General features: G+C 45.1%; 1 protein-coding gene across 1 annotated transcript in view; it reads left to right on the top strand.

Annotated features, from left to right (window-relative positions):
• The window catches only part of LOC147432342 (uncharacterized), a 90,759-nt gene that overhangs the window by 54,966 nt on the left and 18,898 nt on the right, over nt 1-16,895 (top strand). Inside the window, exons 4-7 of the mRNA XM_086492323.1 lie at nt 12,466-12,553; nt 12,630-12,715; nt 12,831-12,909; nt 13,011-13,070. Of these exons, the coding sequence (XP_086348449.1) occupies nt 12,466-12,553; nt 12,630-12,715; nt 12,831-12,909; nt 13,011-13,070 (313 nt within the window). The remainder of the gene's footprint in view (nt 1-12,465; nt 12,554-12,629; nt 12,716-12,830; nt 12,910-13,010; nt 13,071-16,895) is intronic.

The raw sequence follows: 16,895 nt of genomic DNA, 5'->3' as shown, positions 1-16,895 counted from the left end.
AGTAGGTAGAGTCGTAGACTCAAGAGTCTAGACTCGAGAGTCGAGTGATCAATGATCATCAAACTCAAGAAGTGCTCGCCTGCTGAATATCCACATCGTCGTCGTAGTCGAGGTCGTCAGCAACGTATGAGGGCTCCGGCTCGGGAGGCTCGCATTGAGGCTCAAAATCCTCCTCTAGCTCCTCCAAAAGAGTATCGGCCATAGATGGATTCTCTTGTGCCATCTCCCACTCAGTGAAAGGATCTGCCTTGTGTGTGATGCTCTTGGCAAGCATGCGCAAGTTAGCGCTCACAAACACCAAATCATTGGCCCTCTGAACGCCAAGGCGATTCCTCTTCTTAGAGGCAATGTGGTTGTACACACTCCATAGTTGCTCCAAGCAACTAGTGGTACATGCTTGGCTAAGGACACGAATAGCCAAGCGCTGCAAATGTGGGCCATCTCCTCCATAGTCCTCCCACCACAAAACCGAGCCAATCTTGTTGCGATCAAGCTGTGCATCTACACATCCATAGGAGCCCTTCTTTTGCCTGTAGTTGAGTAGCTCGTCTGTAATCTTGCGCCTAATGTCACTGCTAGGCTCAAGGCGCTCCAATGCAAGCCGCCATCCTTTGCTCACCTCCTTGTCGGTCTCTTGACGCCTTCCTTGAAACTCAGGGTCAAGCACATAAGCTGCCGCATGAAGTGGAGAGTAGTATCCATTCCACCTCGACTCACACAAGCCATGAATCTCCGCATACTGAACAGGGTCAGGCACAAGCTTCTCAAGTGCCTCTATCATCCGATCCATGGCTTCGTAGACTTTGCCAATGCATGGCTGCAAGCCATCCACCACTCGAAGTAGGTGTAGAATAGGCTTGACCATGGCGTCAAGAGTCTTCACCTCCTCCCACCAAGCGGCGTCGTCGGCCCATTCTCGGCATTTCAATCCTACTGCTGATGTAGACTCCGGCATGGCCTGGAACTCATCACTGAGAAAGAGGCCCCTTAAGGCTCCGCCACATGTAGACAAGCGGCCTAGCATAAGCCAATTGAATGCAAATCTTGTCTCTGAATATTTGAGCAAAGACAACTGGCTCCTCTTTGAGAATTCATGGCGCACTTTTTGATGGTTGAGCACAAAGGAGACAATTCGAGAGGCGTCACCAATGGTGGGTGAAATCCATGACAAGTTCCCTATGTCCTTGAGGAGGTTATTGAGGCAATGCGCCATGCAAAATGTGACATGGATGCTGGGATACATGCCCTCAATGATAGCTCCGGCTGCCCTATTTGACGCCTCTCCATCTGCAACCATACAAAGGACATTCTCCGGGCCGGTGATCTCTATGGTGCTTGTCCACTCCGCAGCAAGCATCTCGGCGGCCTTGCCACTATCGGATGCATCATGTGACTCCACAAAGTACATCTCCCCCCGAGAGTAGGCCACCACCCCGTGGATGGACCGCTTGCGGGTGTCGCTCCATCCATCTACAAGAAGAGAGACGCCATTGGTCTCCCACAAATCCTTTGTTGCTTGGGCCGCTTGCTCCACGGCAAGCTTCTCTTTGTCAAGAAGGGTGGTGCGAAGCCTCTCCGATGAAGGTGGCACATAAGAGGAGCCATATTCCCCTATTTTCGTAACCATGGTTCGAAAGTATGGAGACCTATCCACACAAAATAGAGCATGTTGCGTTAGTATGGAGAGTCGAGAAATTATAACCCATTATGAATACAAAATGGAAGATTGCAATGTGCATATGCCAAGGGAAACTCACCGCGAAGCATGGAAGGCAATGTGGTCGTGGAAGAAGAATCGGGCAACCGACCTATCTACCTCTTCCTTCAATTTAGGATTCCAATTTTCGTTGAGAGTGGTTTGGCGATGCGGAAGGGAAGAGGACGGTGTAGATCCATGGCTCTTGAAGGTTCGAGAGATGTCGTCAAGGTTGGCTTCCCTTTGCTCTCGCGGTGTCGCCGTGGCGGAGGGATCAACGGCAACAAAACGGCCCCTCTTGGCCGCTTCCGCAACCTCATACACCGTGAGTTTCTCAAGAAGATCCAACCTCTTCTCGGGAGCTACATGAGGGCAAAACTTCACCTCGTGACCGGGTTCATGAAGAAGATGGGCTCGCACTTTGTTTGAACCACCCGATCTCTTGTATGGACATAGCTTGCACGTCCATGGTCTTGCACCGCCACCTTTGCCACGCGAGCTAAAGTCAACTTCATCCCACCACGACCACGTTTGCATGGCGGGCCTCCTTCGAGAAGAAGCGGCTTGAGAAGTGGAGTTGGCTTGAGATGACATGATGGTGGAGAGACTCGAGAGAGTAGAGCTTAGAAGTTAGAAGGGTTAGAGGAGAGCTTGTGTGGAGAGAGAGAGTAAAGGAGAGCTTCAAAGTGGGTAGAAGAGGGAGAGGAGAGCTTCAAAGTCCAAACTTGAGCCTTGAGCTTGAGGGAAATGGAATGAGCTTGAGCCTTGAGCTTGAGGGAAATGGAATGAGCATTGAGCATTGAGACTATGAGTATTAAGAGGCCCAAGGGAGCCTTTTATAGCCTCCCAAGGGCCAAGGCTTAAAAAATATGGCAGTTGGGGCTGCACAGAGCCGTTGCAAACGGTCAAAAACGGTCACTTTTTTGAATCCGACCCCGGCCGACCCCTGCCATCCTCGTCCGGTCCGTCCGACCCCGGTCCGGCCTCGGCCGTCCCCGGTTCGTCCCTCCTGCGACCCGCCCGTCCGGCCCGTTTTCCGTCCGTCCCTCAGCGTTCCCAGCCGTTCCCGGCCCTGGTTACGGCCGTTCCCCGGCCCTAGGGCCCGTCCCCCCCGTCCAATGTAACTATGCAATGTGTAGACAATTTGGGAGGGAATTAGAGATCTATCTTCATAGAGATCCATCTTCATCTGCACTCTGGACGACGAAAAAGTATGGCTCGAATCCTTTGCTGTAGCCTCCTTCGAAACTGTGTAGCTCCTCTTCTCCATCGGGGTCGTCTAGATCTCCCTAGCTCAAATGCTCGGTCAATGAGAATGCCAGTAGTGCGGGTAGACCTCTCCACTGTTGGTTGCTCCTCTGTCTGTTCTTCTGGGTGTACAATATCTAGTGTAAAGAAATCTGTGATTTGTCTCTGGGGTTGTCTCTCTTCAGCTCTCCTCAGTAAAGTTTCTCTATGCCTGTGTAGCTCAAGTAGATATAGCCCAAGACATCTCTGATCCTCGTATCTCATGACCCTAGATAGAGGCCCAAAACCTTCTCTGAATAGACAATGAAAACGGCCTCTTATCTCATAGTACACTGTGCAGTGACATATGTAATGTACCTTTGTCTCTAGCTCTAGATGGCATAAGCGGCATATCCTGCTATCTGCTGGTGTCCCTCTGAATCTGCCAGTCTCAATCTCGAGCTGATGAGTGGACGTTCGTATCTGGCCAATGGCACATCGCACACCATGAGAAAGATGCATGTCCAGATAGCTAGGTCTAATCACAAACCCATCCCCTGTGAGGTGGAGAAAATGCTCTCTATAAAAAGCCATCTTTGTGCCCAACTCCTGTATCGGCTCTATCCATGTCCTCCTCGTGTCCAGCTGGATCAGATCCTGAGGAATGAGTCTATTAATCTCTACCCGCGTCAAAGACCTCAAGGGTGCCTGTAGAGAGTATTGAAAAGGAGGCAACCTGTCCATGGTGAAACCATGTGTCTGAAACCATGATGCCATCTGTGCATACCAGCATGATGTATCCCCATTAAGAGCTAATTGTCTGGAGGACTCTAGAGCCACCCTGACATATCTCTCTCTGGTAGTATCCCATAGATTGTGTACAAAGGAGACTGATCTAGTCAGCGCCTCAATCTCCATAGGGGGGGCAGCTAATTCCGCTCGAATGATACCATGTGGTACGGAAGCCTTGGCTCTAATCAGCCGAGAGATCATGGATACCAGGGGCTTCTCCATACGCCTCCAACCCTCCTGGCCTAGAGAAGGTCCCCAAACTTGCACCCCATATAACATAGTAGAGGCAACCAGAGTATCAAAGAGCCATAACTTTGTCCTAGGTTCTTGGAGCTGAACCTGCAAACACATCCTCTCCATTCCTCCCAGAGCCGCACCAGCTCTAGTTAGTCTAGTCTCTGCTGCTCTTCTCAAGGAAAATCTCGGCCCAATAAAGACTACCCCCAGGTAAGTGTATGCATCTGTATACTCCACAATCTCCTGACCATATTTGAGAGAGAGAGAGAGAGAGAGAGAGAGAGAGAGAGAGAGAGAGAGAGAGAGAGAGAGAGAGAGAGAGAGAGAGAGAGAGAGAGAGAGAGAGAGAGAGTTTGCATCAGAGTTACCGGGGAACGGATTTTAGAGGCCTTGGAACACCGGAACGGCGTTCCGGCCGGCTGGGAGTGAAGGGAACGTTCCACAACGGACGGACGTTCCGGCAGGCGGTCTGTGACTGGAACGGCAGGGAACGCATCGGAACGGCTACCAATGGCTAGAAACGGCTGTTTTTTTGAGTTTTAAAAAATTTGACTTTTTGGGGCAGCAACGTCCATTTACAGTGCACACCTCCATAGATTATATAATAGCCCCTTCTACCCCCATTCTTCACAAATGCATCAAGGTTGAAGGCCCTCTCTCCCTTGCTCTCAACTCTCAAGGCATAGGGCCTCAAGGCTCAAGCTCTCAACCTCTCTCTCTCTCTCTCTTGGGCTAACCCTCAAGGCTCAAGGCTCAGGCTCTCCACCTCTCTCTCTCTCTCTCTCTCTCTCTCTCTCTCTCTCTCTCTCTCTCTCTTGGGCTAACCCTCAAGGCTCAAGGCTCAAGCTCTTTGTCTCTCGGTCTCAACTTTCAAGAGTTGAAGCCTCTCTCTCAAGCTCTCTATCTCAAGTTTTAACGTCTCATTGCTCAAGCCTCTCTCTCTCTCTCTCTCTCTCTCTCTCTCTCTCTCTCACGGATAATCCATGGCCTCTTCTTCTCGTACTACCCCCTCCGCGTGCACCTCCCCCTATGCAAAGATAGTTGCAGGGATTTTGTGCAAGGATAAGGCAGAGGATCTTGAGTTCTGGAAGGAGCTCAAGAGTCTAGACGCACAGGTAAAACCGGTGGTTCATTTGCTTTGAGTTCTGGATGGCATGGATCCTTGCATTGGCAAGATTTATGAGGCAATGGACCGCATGATTGAGCAGCTTGCACAACTTGAGTTGAACGTAGAGCGATATGAGGAGATCCATGCGCTTTGCATCTCAAGGTGGAATTCATATGCCTCTCCTTTACACGGGGCAACGTACATGGTGGATGCAGAGTTCCAAGGTGCAAGGCAAGAGATAGATAGGGAAGTCATGAACCAATTTACAGAGATCTTAAACAAGATGGTTCTAGACAGAGATGGGCGACACATTGTCAGAGATGAGTTGAGACAGTACAGAGAGATGCGGGGGTCATTTGGCAGTCTAGATGCTCAGATTGATCGCAGGAAAAGGTTCAGTGCTATGGTGGGAGGACTATGGCTATGATGGCCTTGAGCTTCAGAGATTGGCGATCCGTATTCTCAGCCAGTCAGTTAGTACCTCATGCTTGGAGCAATTGTGGAGTACCTTTAGCCACATTGCTTCCAAGAAGAGGAATCGGCTTGGAGTGGAGAAGGCTAATGATCTTGTCTTCGTCAGCGCAAATTTGAAAATGCTTTGCAAGAGTACAGACAAACAGACAGATTCTTTTACACAGTGGGAGATGGAGCAAGAGGCTCCTCAGGCAGGTGGAGATGCACATCCACCAACACCAGGTACTTCATCCGTGGCCGAGATCGAGCCGGGCCTAGAGCTCGATGATGAGGAATGGGAGGATGTGCATGATTTATAGCTGGCTACTACGGATTGGGAGGCCTCTCAGGCTAGTGGCTCTTGAGTGTTGAGTCTTTGCCATTTATCCTTACCTTTTTGTATGGCTGCTTGAGCCTTGTCCTCTTTGCCATTTGTAGCTACTAGCATCTTTATGGTATTTGTCACCTTCAGTCTTTTGGTATTGTGGTCATTGGTTTGCCCCCCTTTGGTTTTTTAAATTTTTGTAGCACCTTGGCGGCCCTTGAGGCTTGTTAGCCATAATTAATTCCAAAGTGTTATCTCTGACTACTACTCTTGCAATTATTTGAGAGCATTGTGTATGGGCATTGTGTTTGCTCAATGTTGTATATGTGCTATGTACTCTGGGCGCTGCACATCCCAATCAAGTCATAATAAGGTTGAATGGTCTTCGAATCGTGTTTTTTGTGGGTATTAGAGTCAAAGGACTCTAGTACTACTTGTATTCAAACACATAACGCTAAAAAAAACAATATTTGGGTGTTTTTTTTGCCTCCCGTTCCGCGCCATTCCTGTTCTGGGCCCATTCCCGTTCCCTCGTTCCGTAGGGAGGCCCGTCGCCGTTCCCGTTCCACGTTCCGCGTTCCGAGTAACTTTGGTTTGCATGTGTAAGTGTGTGCCAAGTGGCACACTTAATAACTCAAAAACCATTTAACTTTTAACTTTTAAAAGTTCCTAAGCCATTAATGAAATGTGCAATTAACTCATAATTGATCAAATGAACGCTACTTATGAAAACATCAGATGCTCCCCGACATAATACCGTACCGGCATTGCTTCTGCATCACCTGTTCACACTTGTCCGACGATTTAGCTCGAGCACAAATAATTAAACTTAGTTTAATTAGCTTATCCTAAGGCCTTATTAAAAATAATCCCGGCCTTAGGATCTCTATTCTAAGGACCCCATCTCATTCTTGTGCTCGCACTGACGCACGTAATTTTTTGAGCCTAAGATATGAGGCTACTGTCTACCCCTTTTGAAAGACCGATTTCCCAATCTCTAGGATTTCATGATATTTTTCTGCTAGGGTCTCCATGAGGTGCTTTGGCCCACATTTAGACGCACCTAAGGCCCTAGAACTACTTGTTTTATTCTGATGTGCACACAACTACTTAAATAAATTTTTTTCTAGTAAATAAATTATCTATTTACAAAAATTGACATAGCTACATCCCTCTTGGTTCTAAACCTCAATTGTAGAGCATCAACATAACTGTGCAAGATGTTTGGGTAATCCTTGCGATCTGACTCAGTCATCCACTTAGCATCTAAAAGGGTGTAATTATTAAACTTGACTAAATACTTTCGATGTAGTCTCCCGGACTTTAGTTGTCGCTCCGAGTGGTGTATTATCTGTTCTGGTTGAAGGATCTCGTCAGTCTCTTTGACTTCTGGAGGGTCTTCTTGTAGTGGAGCCATGGGAGAACCAACATATGGTCGGAGGAAACGTATATGAAAAGCATTATGGATGCGCCAATGAGAGGGAAAATCCAATCTTAAAGTCTCTTCATTGACTTTATTTGTAATTTTGAAAGGGCTGTAAAATCTATGGGAAAGTTTAACAACTTTCCCTTTTCCAATTCGCTTTTTTAATCTAGCTTTCTCAAACTTAAGTAGAACATGTTGTCCTTCTGTAAGGTGAGATTTCTTCTGTGCTTGTCTGCTTTTGTCTTTTGCTGCTCTTGAGTGCAAAGAATTGCTTGTTTTACTTGTTGATAGGCAGTATCTATATCGCGCCCAAATTCGTCAATTGAGGAATGCATGGTATTATAATACGCAAACTCAAGTAAAGGTAGGTACTATTCCCATTCGGATTGTCTTTCCGAAACATAGCACTTGAGAAGGTCTAAAACACAGGCATTAGCGATTTTTCTTTGACCATCTATTGAGGATGATAAGCTGACGAAAAATCAAGCTAAGCTCCCAAATTCTTGAATATTGCTTGCCAAAATAAACTAGTCATACGAGGATGTCTATCGCTGACAATAGTTTTTGGCAATCCGTGATGTTTAAAAATCTGAGCTAGAAAGATTCTAGCCATGTGATCAGCTTTAATTGTTTTCTTAATTGGAAGGATATGTGCTTGCTTACTGAATGTGTCTATAATAGTCCATATTGCATCATTTCCATTCTTTGATTTAGGAAGGTCTGTAATAAAATCCATGGCAATGCTTTCCCATGGCGTGTCAGGCATAGGGAGTGGCTGAAACTGACCATAAACTTTATGTCTGTCATATTTCACTTTTTGACATACCAAACACTTTCGAACATATTTTTCATTGTCCGTCCGGAACATTGGCCAAAAGAAAAACCTTTCAAGAGCTGTAGTAGTTGTAAAAACCCCTCAATGGTCTGCATAGGGAGAAATATGTGCTTCTTCCATCACCTTATGTCGCAAGGGCGGAGCTGCATATAGATTGTTGATGATAGAGTGTATTATCTTTGATAGAATAAAGAGGCCTTGAATGTCCTGCTTGAAGATCGGCCTAGATTGTAGCAAAATCTGGATCTTGAGGATACATCTCACCAAGAGATTCTAGTTCCTCATGAAATATAGTTGTCAATGTAGCAACCTTAGGATGTCTGGAGAGGGCGTATTCTTGTTTCTAGAAGTGTGCAAAATCTGAAAATGAAACATTGGAAGAAAGTTGGCCCATCTCATCTGCTTTTCTAATAACTTTCTCCGTGTGAGAAAGTAGCGAAGACTTTGATGATCTGTCTTAATTACAAAATTAGCTCCTAAAAGATAATGTTTCCATATGGAAAGAGCGTGAGTTACTGCCATTAGCTCTCTCATAAATGGAAGCATGCAATTCTGCATCTCTAAGGCGTCGACTCTCATAAGCTATGGCGTGACCTTCTTGGTTCAAAACTGCTCCTACACGATCTCCAGATGCATCGCAATACACCTCGAAAGGTTTGCGAAGATCAGGGACGGTGAGGACAGGTCTGTGATGGAGGAAATACTTAAGCTTTTCAAAAGCTTGGTTTTCTCCAAATCACCAATGGAATGAAATCCGCTTCTTCGTCAACTCATGGAGAGGATCGGCTATGGCGGCGAAAGCTCGGATGAAACACCGATAATAGGAAAAGAGATCGAGAAAACTTCAAACTTCATGTACTGTAGTTGGCGTAGTCCATTCTACAATTGCTTGAATCTTGTCAGGGTCCATTCTCACCTGATTGTGAGATACTATATGGCCCAAGTAATGAATTTCTTTTAAAAAGAATTCACTTTTCTTAGCATTTACAAATAACTTATGTTTGCATAGTTTTTCAAACACTGTTGCAAGATGTTTGTAATGTTCTTCTTTTGTCTCTGAGAAGATTAAGACGTCATCAAAGAAGACTTGTAAATCTTCTTTATGAATAGAAAATTCTATCCATCATTCTGTTGAATGTTGTTGGTGCATTAGTGAGTCCAAAAGGCATCACTGATTATTCATACAACCTAAAGGTTGTTCTAAATGAAGTCTTATGCACATCTTGAGAAGCAATGCAGATTTGATGATATTGGCTCTTCAAGTCTATACGACTAAAGACACTTGCTCCTTGTAACTTATCAAGAATGCCAACAATTCGAGGGATTGGGTGTCGATTCTTGATTATGATCTTGTTTAGAGATCTATAACCTATGCACATATAGAATATGCCGTCCTTTTTGTGTACTAAGAGGACAGGTGAACAACATGGAAAAGTACTAGGCCTTATTAAACCCTTCTCCAAAAGTTCATTAACCTGCTTGAGGATCTCCTCTTGCTGTAGTAAAGTGACTCTATAAGGGGGCTGATTTTGAGGAGAACTCCTTGGGATCAAATCAATTGTATTATCCTCAGATCGAGGTTGAAGTTCATCTACGAAACAATCTTTAAAACTTTCTAACAACTTAATTTCATTTTGCTCTAAAGAGAAAGAAAGTTGTGAAGAAGACACACCTTTTTCTCTTGCAAAAATTAAGTACGTTGAAATACACTTTTTCATTTCTTTCTTAATTGCAATGTGGTTGGCGATGGGAATACGCCCTTCACCTGCATCCACAATTACAACATATTGCTTTCCTTTATGATCGAAGGACATGGTTTTTTGAACATAATCAGGGATGGGGTGCATGTTGTAGTGCCAAGGCATTCCCTAGATTATATCACATCCCTCAAATGAGCTAGCAAGAAAGATTCTTAATCTTTGTAGTTATCTACCTTCAAAGTCAGCTTCCTTATAATAGGAGTAGAACTGGAGTTTTGGCCTTTGAAAGCAGATGATGCTTTAATAGAGACTCCAAAGCGTTTGGGCTGTAAATTGAGATCTTCGGCAAGCTTCGTAGAGATGAAGTTATCCGTACAGCCTGGATCAAACATTGCCCGCTAGTTGTTGATGCTGCCCATGCTTTTAGAAGAGAGCGTTCTTTACCATCCTTTGTTCTATTTCTGTACACATTTGTTACTGCATTAGAAGAAGGCGGCTGCGGGGTTTTAGTGGGGCAATCACCCTTCATGTGTCCAATTTGTCCACACTTGAAACAGCTCCCTTCACTAATATATGTTCTCAATTCTGCAAGAGAGAGATATTTCCCTTTCTTGGGCTGATTGGGTTTTGCTTTTGCATTTGAGGCAGCTCTTTTCTTCTTTTGATAAGAAGAAGTAGAAGTGGACTGATTATTAAGAGCTTTCTGCGTAGTATGATAAGTGTTTTGTTCCAGCTTCCTGGGAGTTCCCTTATGGTGTATAGCATCAGCTATGCGAGGTGATTCCATAAGTATTTGTAAGTTGCCTCGTGGATAAAGCTTCATGCAACCTCGCTTCAAACTTCCTCATCTTCTCCGAATCTTCAATCTTCTTGAATGAGGTAACTTTCAAGAGAATGTCCCAAAACTTATCTACATATTGTGGAGCAGTTTCGTTCTCTAACTGAGAAAGCCGATCCCATTCTTTCTTTACTTCTTCCTCATAGTTGGGAGGAAGGGATAGAATTCCTTCTTGAAGCCAGTCCAATCTTGATGCTTGCGTTTTTTGAGGATCGAGTCAACCACCAACTGCTGGATGTGCCTTTCAGGTACATATTGACAAGGTGAAGCTTAGACCTTTCTTTAAAATTCCCTTTTGCAAATGCGACTTCAAACTGGCGGATGAAAGCTAGAGCTTTGTCGTTATCCCGCCGTCTGTTGTAGGAATCAAATTTTACATCTTTGTCACTTGAGTTGAATGATTTCTACCTGCAGTGCTTCTTCTTATGATGCTCCTTCTTTCTATGTCTAGAATCCTTCTTGACATGAGTTCTTTCCTTCGATTGCACTTCCTGCATGCGGGAGGTTCCGACTAGAGGGTCTTTTTGAGGCTCTTGTCTCTTTGGGTTGTGCGGGATTTCTCTGACTCCAACGGCACTTTCTTCTTCCCTTTTTCAAGGGTATGAAGAATCTTTTGAACTTCTGGATTGGAGAGAGCTTTCTGTAACTCTGCCACGTGGTGCTAGAAGAGAGTGAACTCTATCTCACTTCCTTCCATTTTTGCAGTCTGCCAAGAGTCGTCAATCCCTTAAGAAAGAGAGAGATGACCTTGCTTTGATATCACTGTCACAAAAGACGGAAGCGTAAACTAACTTTTAGTTGCTATCCATATACTCAAGAGAATTGGGGGGGGGAAGAGAGAGAGAGAGAAAGCTTGACACATCATTGGGGACAAGAAGATGGGTTGGTACCCCCCATAAAGAGAATATCTTTATTACTAAGGGAGAATCTTTACAAGCACAGGAACGGGGCAAACGCTCGTCCTCCATTCTTTCTTGTCCTTTTTTGCTTCTGACTGAGAGTGAGAGGAAGGAGAGGCTCCATTAGAGGGTTAGGACCGTTCTAGCACGACATGGGAGACGCCCAGTACGATCATTTTCAGAGGCGGACATTGATGAAGCTCTTCAGCGATCGATGCAGTACTTTCTCGGACAACGCCCCAATGCCGGGCATCCTCAGGCACTGATGATGATGATGATGATGATCTTAATCTTTCACTTAACTTCACTTCATTTTTGTTTTTGTACCTAGACATTGGATTAGATCCACCAAGATTTTATTAGTTTGGTCTCATAGGTCATTTTGGCCTTTTGATATAACATTCCATTTCGTTTCATTTCTGTGTGCCTCCTACATAACTATTGACAAAATAGTAACTTTGCTTCATTCAACGTCTTCATGTTGTAGAATTTGATTTCAGTTTATATGCATAAGATTTGTATCATTATCATAGTTTGAAAGGAATCAAGTCTTTGTGTTTTGCCTCATGACTTTAAAGTAGAGCTTTTGTCAATTATTCTTGGCTGACATAGTTTGTCTTTTTCTTTTGTGCAATTTATCTATAAAGAGGAACCGGTGTTTGTTCTTCTACATAATTAAATTATGAATTTTCTATCTTTTATAGGAAGACTCATGTCTCTTGATTTGTGTTTTGATATAGCTCTTCTTGTAGTCTAGAATTTTAGACATTTACTTTTGTTTAAGCACAAATAATTGGCAATTTCTTCCCGTAAAATCAAAATCATATTGTAACAAGCATTGTATGGAGTTGTTCAAGGGAATGACATACATGATTGTTGCATCTTGTCATGAATGAGAGGGACCTTATCAATTCAACTCATAAATGCAGCTTTTTGGACGGGGCTTTCAAAGATGATAGGGAAATTCAAGAAATCATCGAAAATAGCTTTGAAGATCCAGAGGAAATGGGAAAGCGTGTAAGCTTTTATGCATCTTCAATGTAGCTAGAATTTCCTGACTTATTTGTGACCTAAAAGCAAGGAATCCTGACAGGTTAATGAAAGGATCAAAAGAAAGGAGAAGGATATACTTCAAGCGAAAACTGGTTCTTCTGTTCCTATGAAAGTGTCGTTTTGTGAGTATGTGTTCTGTCCTTGCCAGCATTGTTGTGAGTTGCCTCTACATAATCCATGCTCATGTAGTGGCTGAGCATCCTGAAGGTCTTGACTCGGATTGGCAGCTTAATTTGTGCAGTTTTGATGCCACCGATTCTTATATCTGGATGGAACTTTACAGCGGTCCTTCAGAAAAGGACATTGATATCATAGGAAGTGTAAGCTGTTAAGTGAAATGTACATTGCAAAGCTTCACAAATTTTATGAACATGAGGTATAGGACTTGTGGATAGTTTCACTAAACTCCATTATTGGCCAGGCTTTACGTTCATGGTACGTGCTGGGCTGTCTTGGCGGTTACAATTCGTTAAATACACAGGTTCTGTATGATTACCAACTAGCATATTCAAGTAACTTTTAAGGTTAAACAACTGGATTTTATTTCTCATCGCAGGCTCGGCATTCTTCTTTATTCCTTGTTTTAGTGCATAGGGTTATGTAATGTTGCAAAATGCTGCAAGAGTTTGAAGTGTTGCAACTTGACTGTTGGTGTCTTTTTAGTTGAGTGTTCCAAAGATGTTAGATAGAGTTCATTTAAAGAGCTCTTTCATCAGTTTTTTTTAGTTCTTTTCTGGTTCATTCAGATGGTCCTGAAGGACAAGAAACATCCGTTAGCAATAAGGAACCAAGTAATTGTGTCTGTTATGGTCTGATAAATGATCATATGCACATCTGTATCAAACACCACGTGTGACACTAAACACCACCATGTGGTAATGCAAAATCTGCAATAGGAGAGATATGCTTACCATTACTAGTTTGGTCGCTTTGGGCTTACCATGATTTTGCTTATCCTCCAGGAGTTGAGCCAATGGAATAACCTTTTTTTTGGTTCTTAGCCTAGATGATCCAACCCAAAAGCAAAAGTATTGAGTGTTTGTGATTGTGAGTTTGACAGTGCGTGTTTTTCTGTTCGTTACGTGTGTGTAAGTGCTTGTTTGTTTGGTGTGCGAGTGGGTGAGTCGAGTATTTGGGTGTGTGTGTGTGTGTGTGTTATGTGTGTGGGTTAGGTGGGTGGGATGGGCTTGTGGGGTGACATTTGCTTGTTTGTGTGCTTGTTGCTTTTTGGGTGTTGGTTTGTTTGTGTGTGGAGAGCGGGGCCTCTCTCGTTGCCCTTCTTAAGTCACCCTACACTTTGGTCTGCATCAGAGTTTGTCCGGTTCTTTCTCCTGCCTTCTTGATTGAGATTCGCTGGATTTTGCAGTCTTCAGGAGCAACGTTGAGCAAGTGGACTGGTTTCTTCAATGTCTGAGAATTCCTCCTTTGTTGCTCCAGTTCTGAGTTGTTGGTAATTTGCTTTGGAGAGTGGCTGTTGGTTTCTTGATGACTCGCTGCAGCTTCTTCACCCCATCCTACATTTCTGTTGTATGTCACATTTCAATTGTCTAGTTTGTGCCATGGAGTAAGGTTTGTTGCATACTGCTCGAGGAGCACCCACATTTCCTGCTATAGGTGCTGTCATTTTTGGCACCCCTGGTGGAACCTCAACTGAAGTCTCACTCCATTGCTCATTGCAGCCAATGAAACAGCTAGCCAAGGTGGAAAAGTTGGGACGACTAGCACGAGTAGTAGGTTAGCAGGTCGACTTGGGCTAGCTGGGCAAGAGGTCTACTAGGTCGACGTAGTCTAGCTGGTCGACTTGGTCCAGCTGGTTGAGTAGATCGACCTGGTCCAGCTAGTCGAGCGAGTCCAACAGGCTTGATCTAGTTGGTCGAGAAAGTTTAGCAGGTCGAGTGGGGAAACTTGGTCTAGCAGGTCTAGCTGGTCTAGCTAGACTCGAGCAAGCGAGAGGTCTAATAGCGCTCGGAAGTTCTCTTCCCTCTTAGTGGTTGACTCTTAGGCTGCTCATGCATGACACATGCAAGGCAGGCTAAAGATCGTTCCAACCCTCTAAAGCTCTTTGCAATATTACCACAAAAAGCATCAACCTTTCTTACCTAGTAGAAGTACCACGCCCCCACTGCCACTACCTCCCCAGGTATCCAGCTCAGCCACTTTTTATCACCCTTTTCATCTCCTCGGCCACACTTCATACAATCTCCTTTACCCTCTCCAGAACCAGCACTGGAGCAGGTGGCAATGGAATAACTGACAAGCATTCTGGCTAAAGTAAAAATCTAAGTCTCCTACCTTCAGGGTCTTTCTGCAGAGGATGCAAATGACCATGTAAGTAGGTTTGTCCCTCTGTGTTGAGGTCGTGGCCTCAACCATGAGGATGCTTAGTGCTTTTTTGTTCGACCTTGGATAGCTTAGCAGACAAATGGTATAGTCAGTTTGCTGAGAATCACTTTGCAAATTGGGCGACACTAAGGTGAAGTTTTTGTGAGGCCTTCTGACTTGGTGACTTCCAAGAGAAGGTTTTGGATGAGATGGGAAACCTAGAGCTCCAACCCAATGAAACCTTTTCAGAGCTCATGACGAGCACGAAGGCCTTAGTGGCTTAGCTTTTCAAACAGCTTGGGGAATTCCTGGTTAAGAACTGGGTGGAGAAAGCTCTTCCCAAGGCTTTCGGACAATAGAATCCAGTACCTGCAGAACAAGCTGTCACCAGCGTTTCCATCACAAGCACATTCATCATTGTAAGTACCCTCAGCCCAGCAGTTCAGCACCAGCGTTTTCAGCCTACAGCATCAGATCAGCCCTAGCGTTTTGCATCAGATTCAGCCCTAGCGTTCTTGCAGCAGATCAGCCAGCGTTTTTGCATCAGATTCAGCCCAGCGATTTTCACCAGATCAGCGTTTTCAGCCTATAGCATCAGATCACCCTTAGTGTTTTGCAGATCCTTAGTGTCAGCATCAGATCTAGCCTAGCGTTTTTGCATGAAGCATCAGCATGAAGCATTTCAGCATCATTATTCAGCATCTAGCCATTGTTTCAGCATTTGTGCAAGTAATTAAAGCAAGTACCTGCTCTGGCTTGAGGGTGGTTGGGACCCGACATGCGGTGGTGTCTCTCTCTCTCTCTCTCTCTGTCTCTCTCTCTCTCTCTCATTGTGTTCAAATTCAGTTTCTTTCAAGTGAAGTGAAGTAGCCTTGTGTTTGTGCGAAGTACTAGATTCGAGCAAAAATCCTTAAACCCTTCCGCTACAGCTGACAAGTGTCCTCTTCCTCGAGGGTCTCCACCATGCCGACATTGCCCAGAGTCCAAGGATCATTATAGCAAGGACTGCTCAAAGCAGCGAGTCTCATCTACATCCAATCCAGGCTTTCTCTGATGCTGTCGTAGTAGCCAACCTCACAGTCTTCGAGGCCGGCTTGGACGGGAGTAGTCCGCATTCGAGTGACCCCTAGATAGGCGTGAATGAAGTGTCTGTCCCACCCATGCCCAAGATGAGCGTGCAATCTGTAGAGCTACATTCTTTGTCCAAGTATCCTCATTACATATACATAGCAAGGTGCACTTTGAGTGTCTGCAAAAAAAGTATACCACAATGTGTCCAGGTATCCTCATTACATATACATAGCAAGGTGCACTCTAGGTGTCTGCAAAAAAAGTATACCTGTTGCATTAGGTGTTGTCACAGATAATTGGCCAAAGACCATAGGGTCTGTATGAAGTCTGCCACTCTGAGGTCCCCCCGTGTGATAAGAGAACTCATGAGCTTGGACATGTAGTCAATCCAGTACTATGTGCATAGGCCACTATGTGTGGTCCGTGCCACTCATCGAAAAAGGCACCAACCATTGTGTCCAAGGCGTCTGCACCTCTGGCTGCCACAAAAAGAACATGCACTCTAAAGCAAGCTGCCTCGAGGTCAGGAGATGGGCCGCCAGGACAGGGTGTAAAGTCGTAGTCAAAAACATCCCATCACCGGTGAATGTCAAATTTGGTCAACTCTCCAGGGACCGACTCAAAGGGAGAAGCGCGCACCATAGTGGTGTCCTCAGGTAGGGTAGTCCCTCTCGAGCCAATTGGCTCGTGGCAAAAGCGTTACCAAAAGATCTCCGAGATGCTATGGAGTGTCTTGCCCCCTGAGTTGGTTGTGGGGTGTGAGATGGGCCGGAAGACGAAGCTGAGGGTTAGGTGGGTGAGATGGGAGGGGCGGGGGAGGGGGGTGTGAGTGGCGAAGAGGGAGGTGGAGGCGGGGCGGTGAGCGGGGGGGGGGGCCTGGCCGTCACGAGGCCGATGTGGAAGGAGTCTCCTT

The sequence above is a fragment of the Adiantum capillus-veneris genome, chromosome 20, assembly GCF_014529385.1.
Source record: "Adiantum capillus-veneris isolate H3 chromosome 20, ASM1452938v2, whole genome shotgun sequence".
Lineage (NCBI taxonomy): Eukaryota > Viridiplantae > Streptophyta > Polypodiopsida > Polypodiales > Pteridaceae > Adiantum > Adiantum capillus-veneris.
This window is presented reverse-complemented; position numbering and strand designations above follow the sequence as displayed.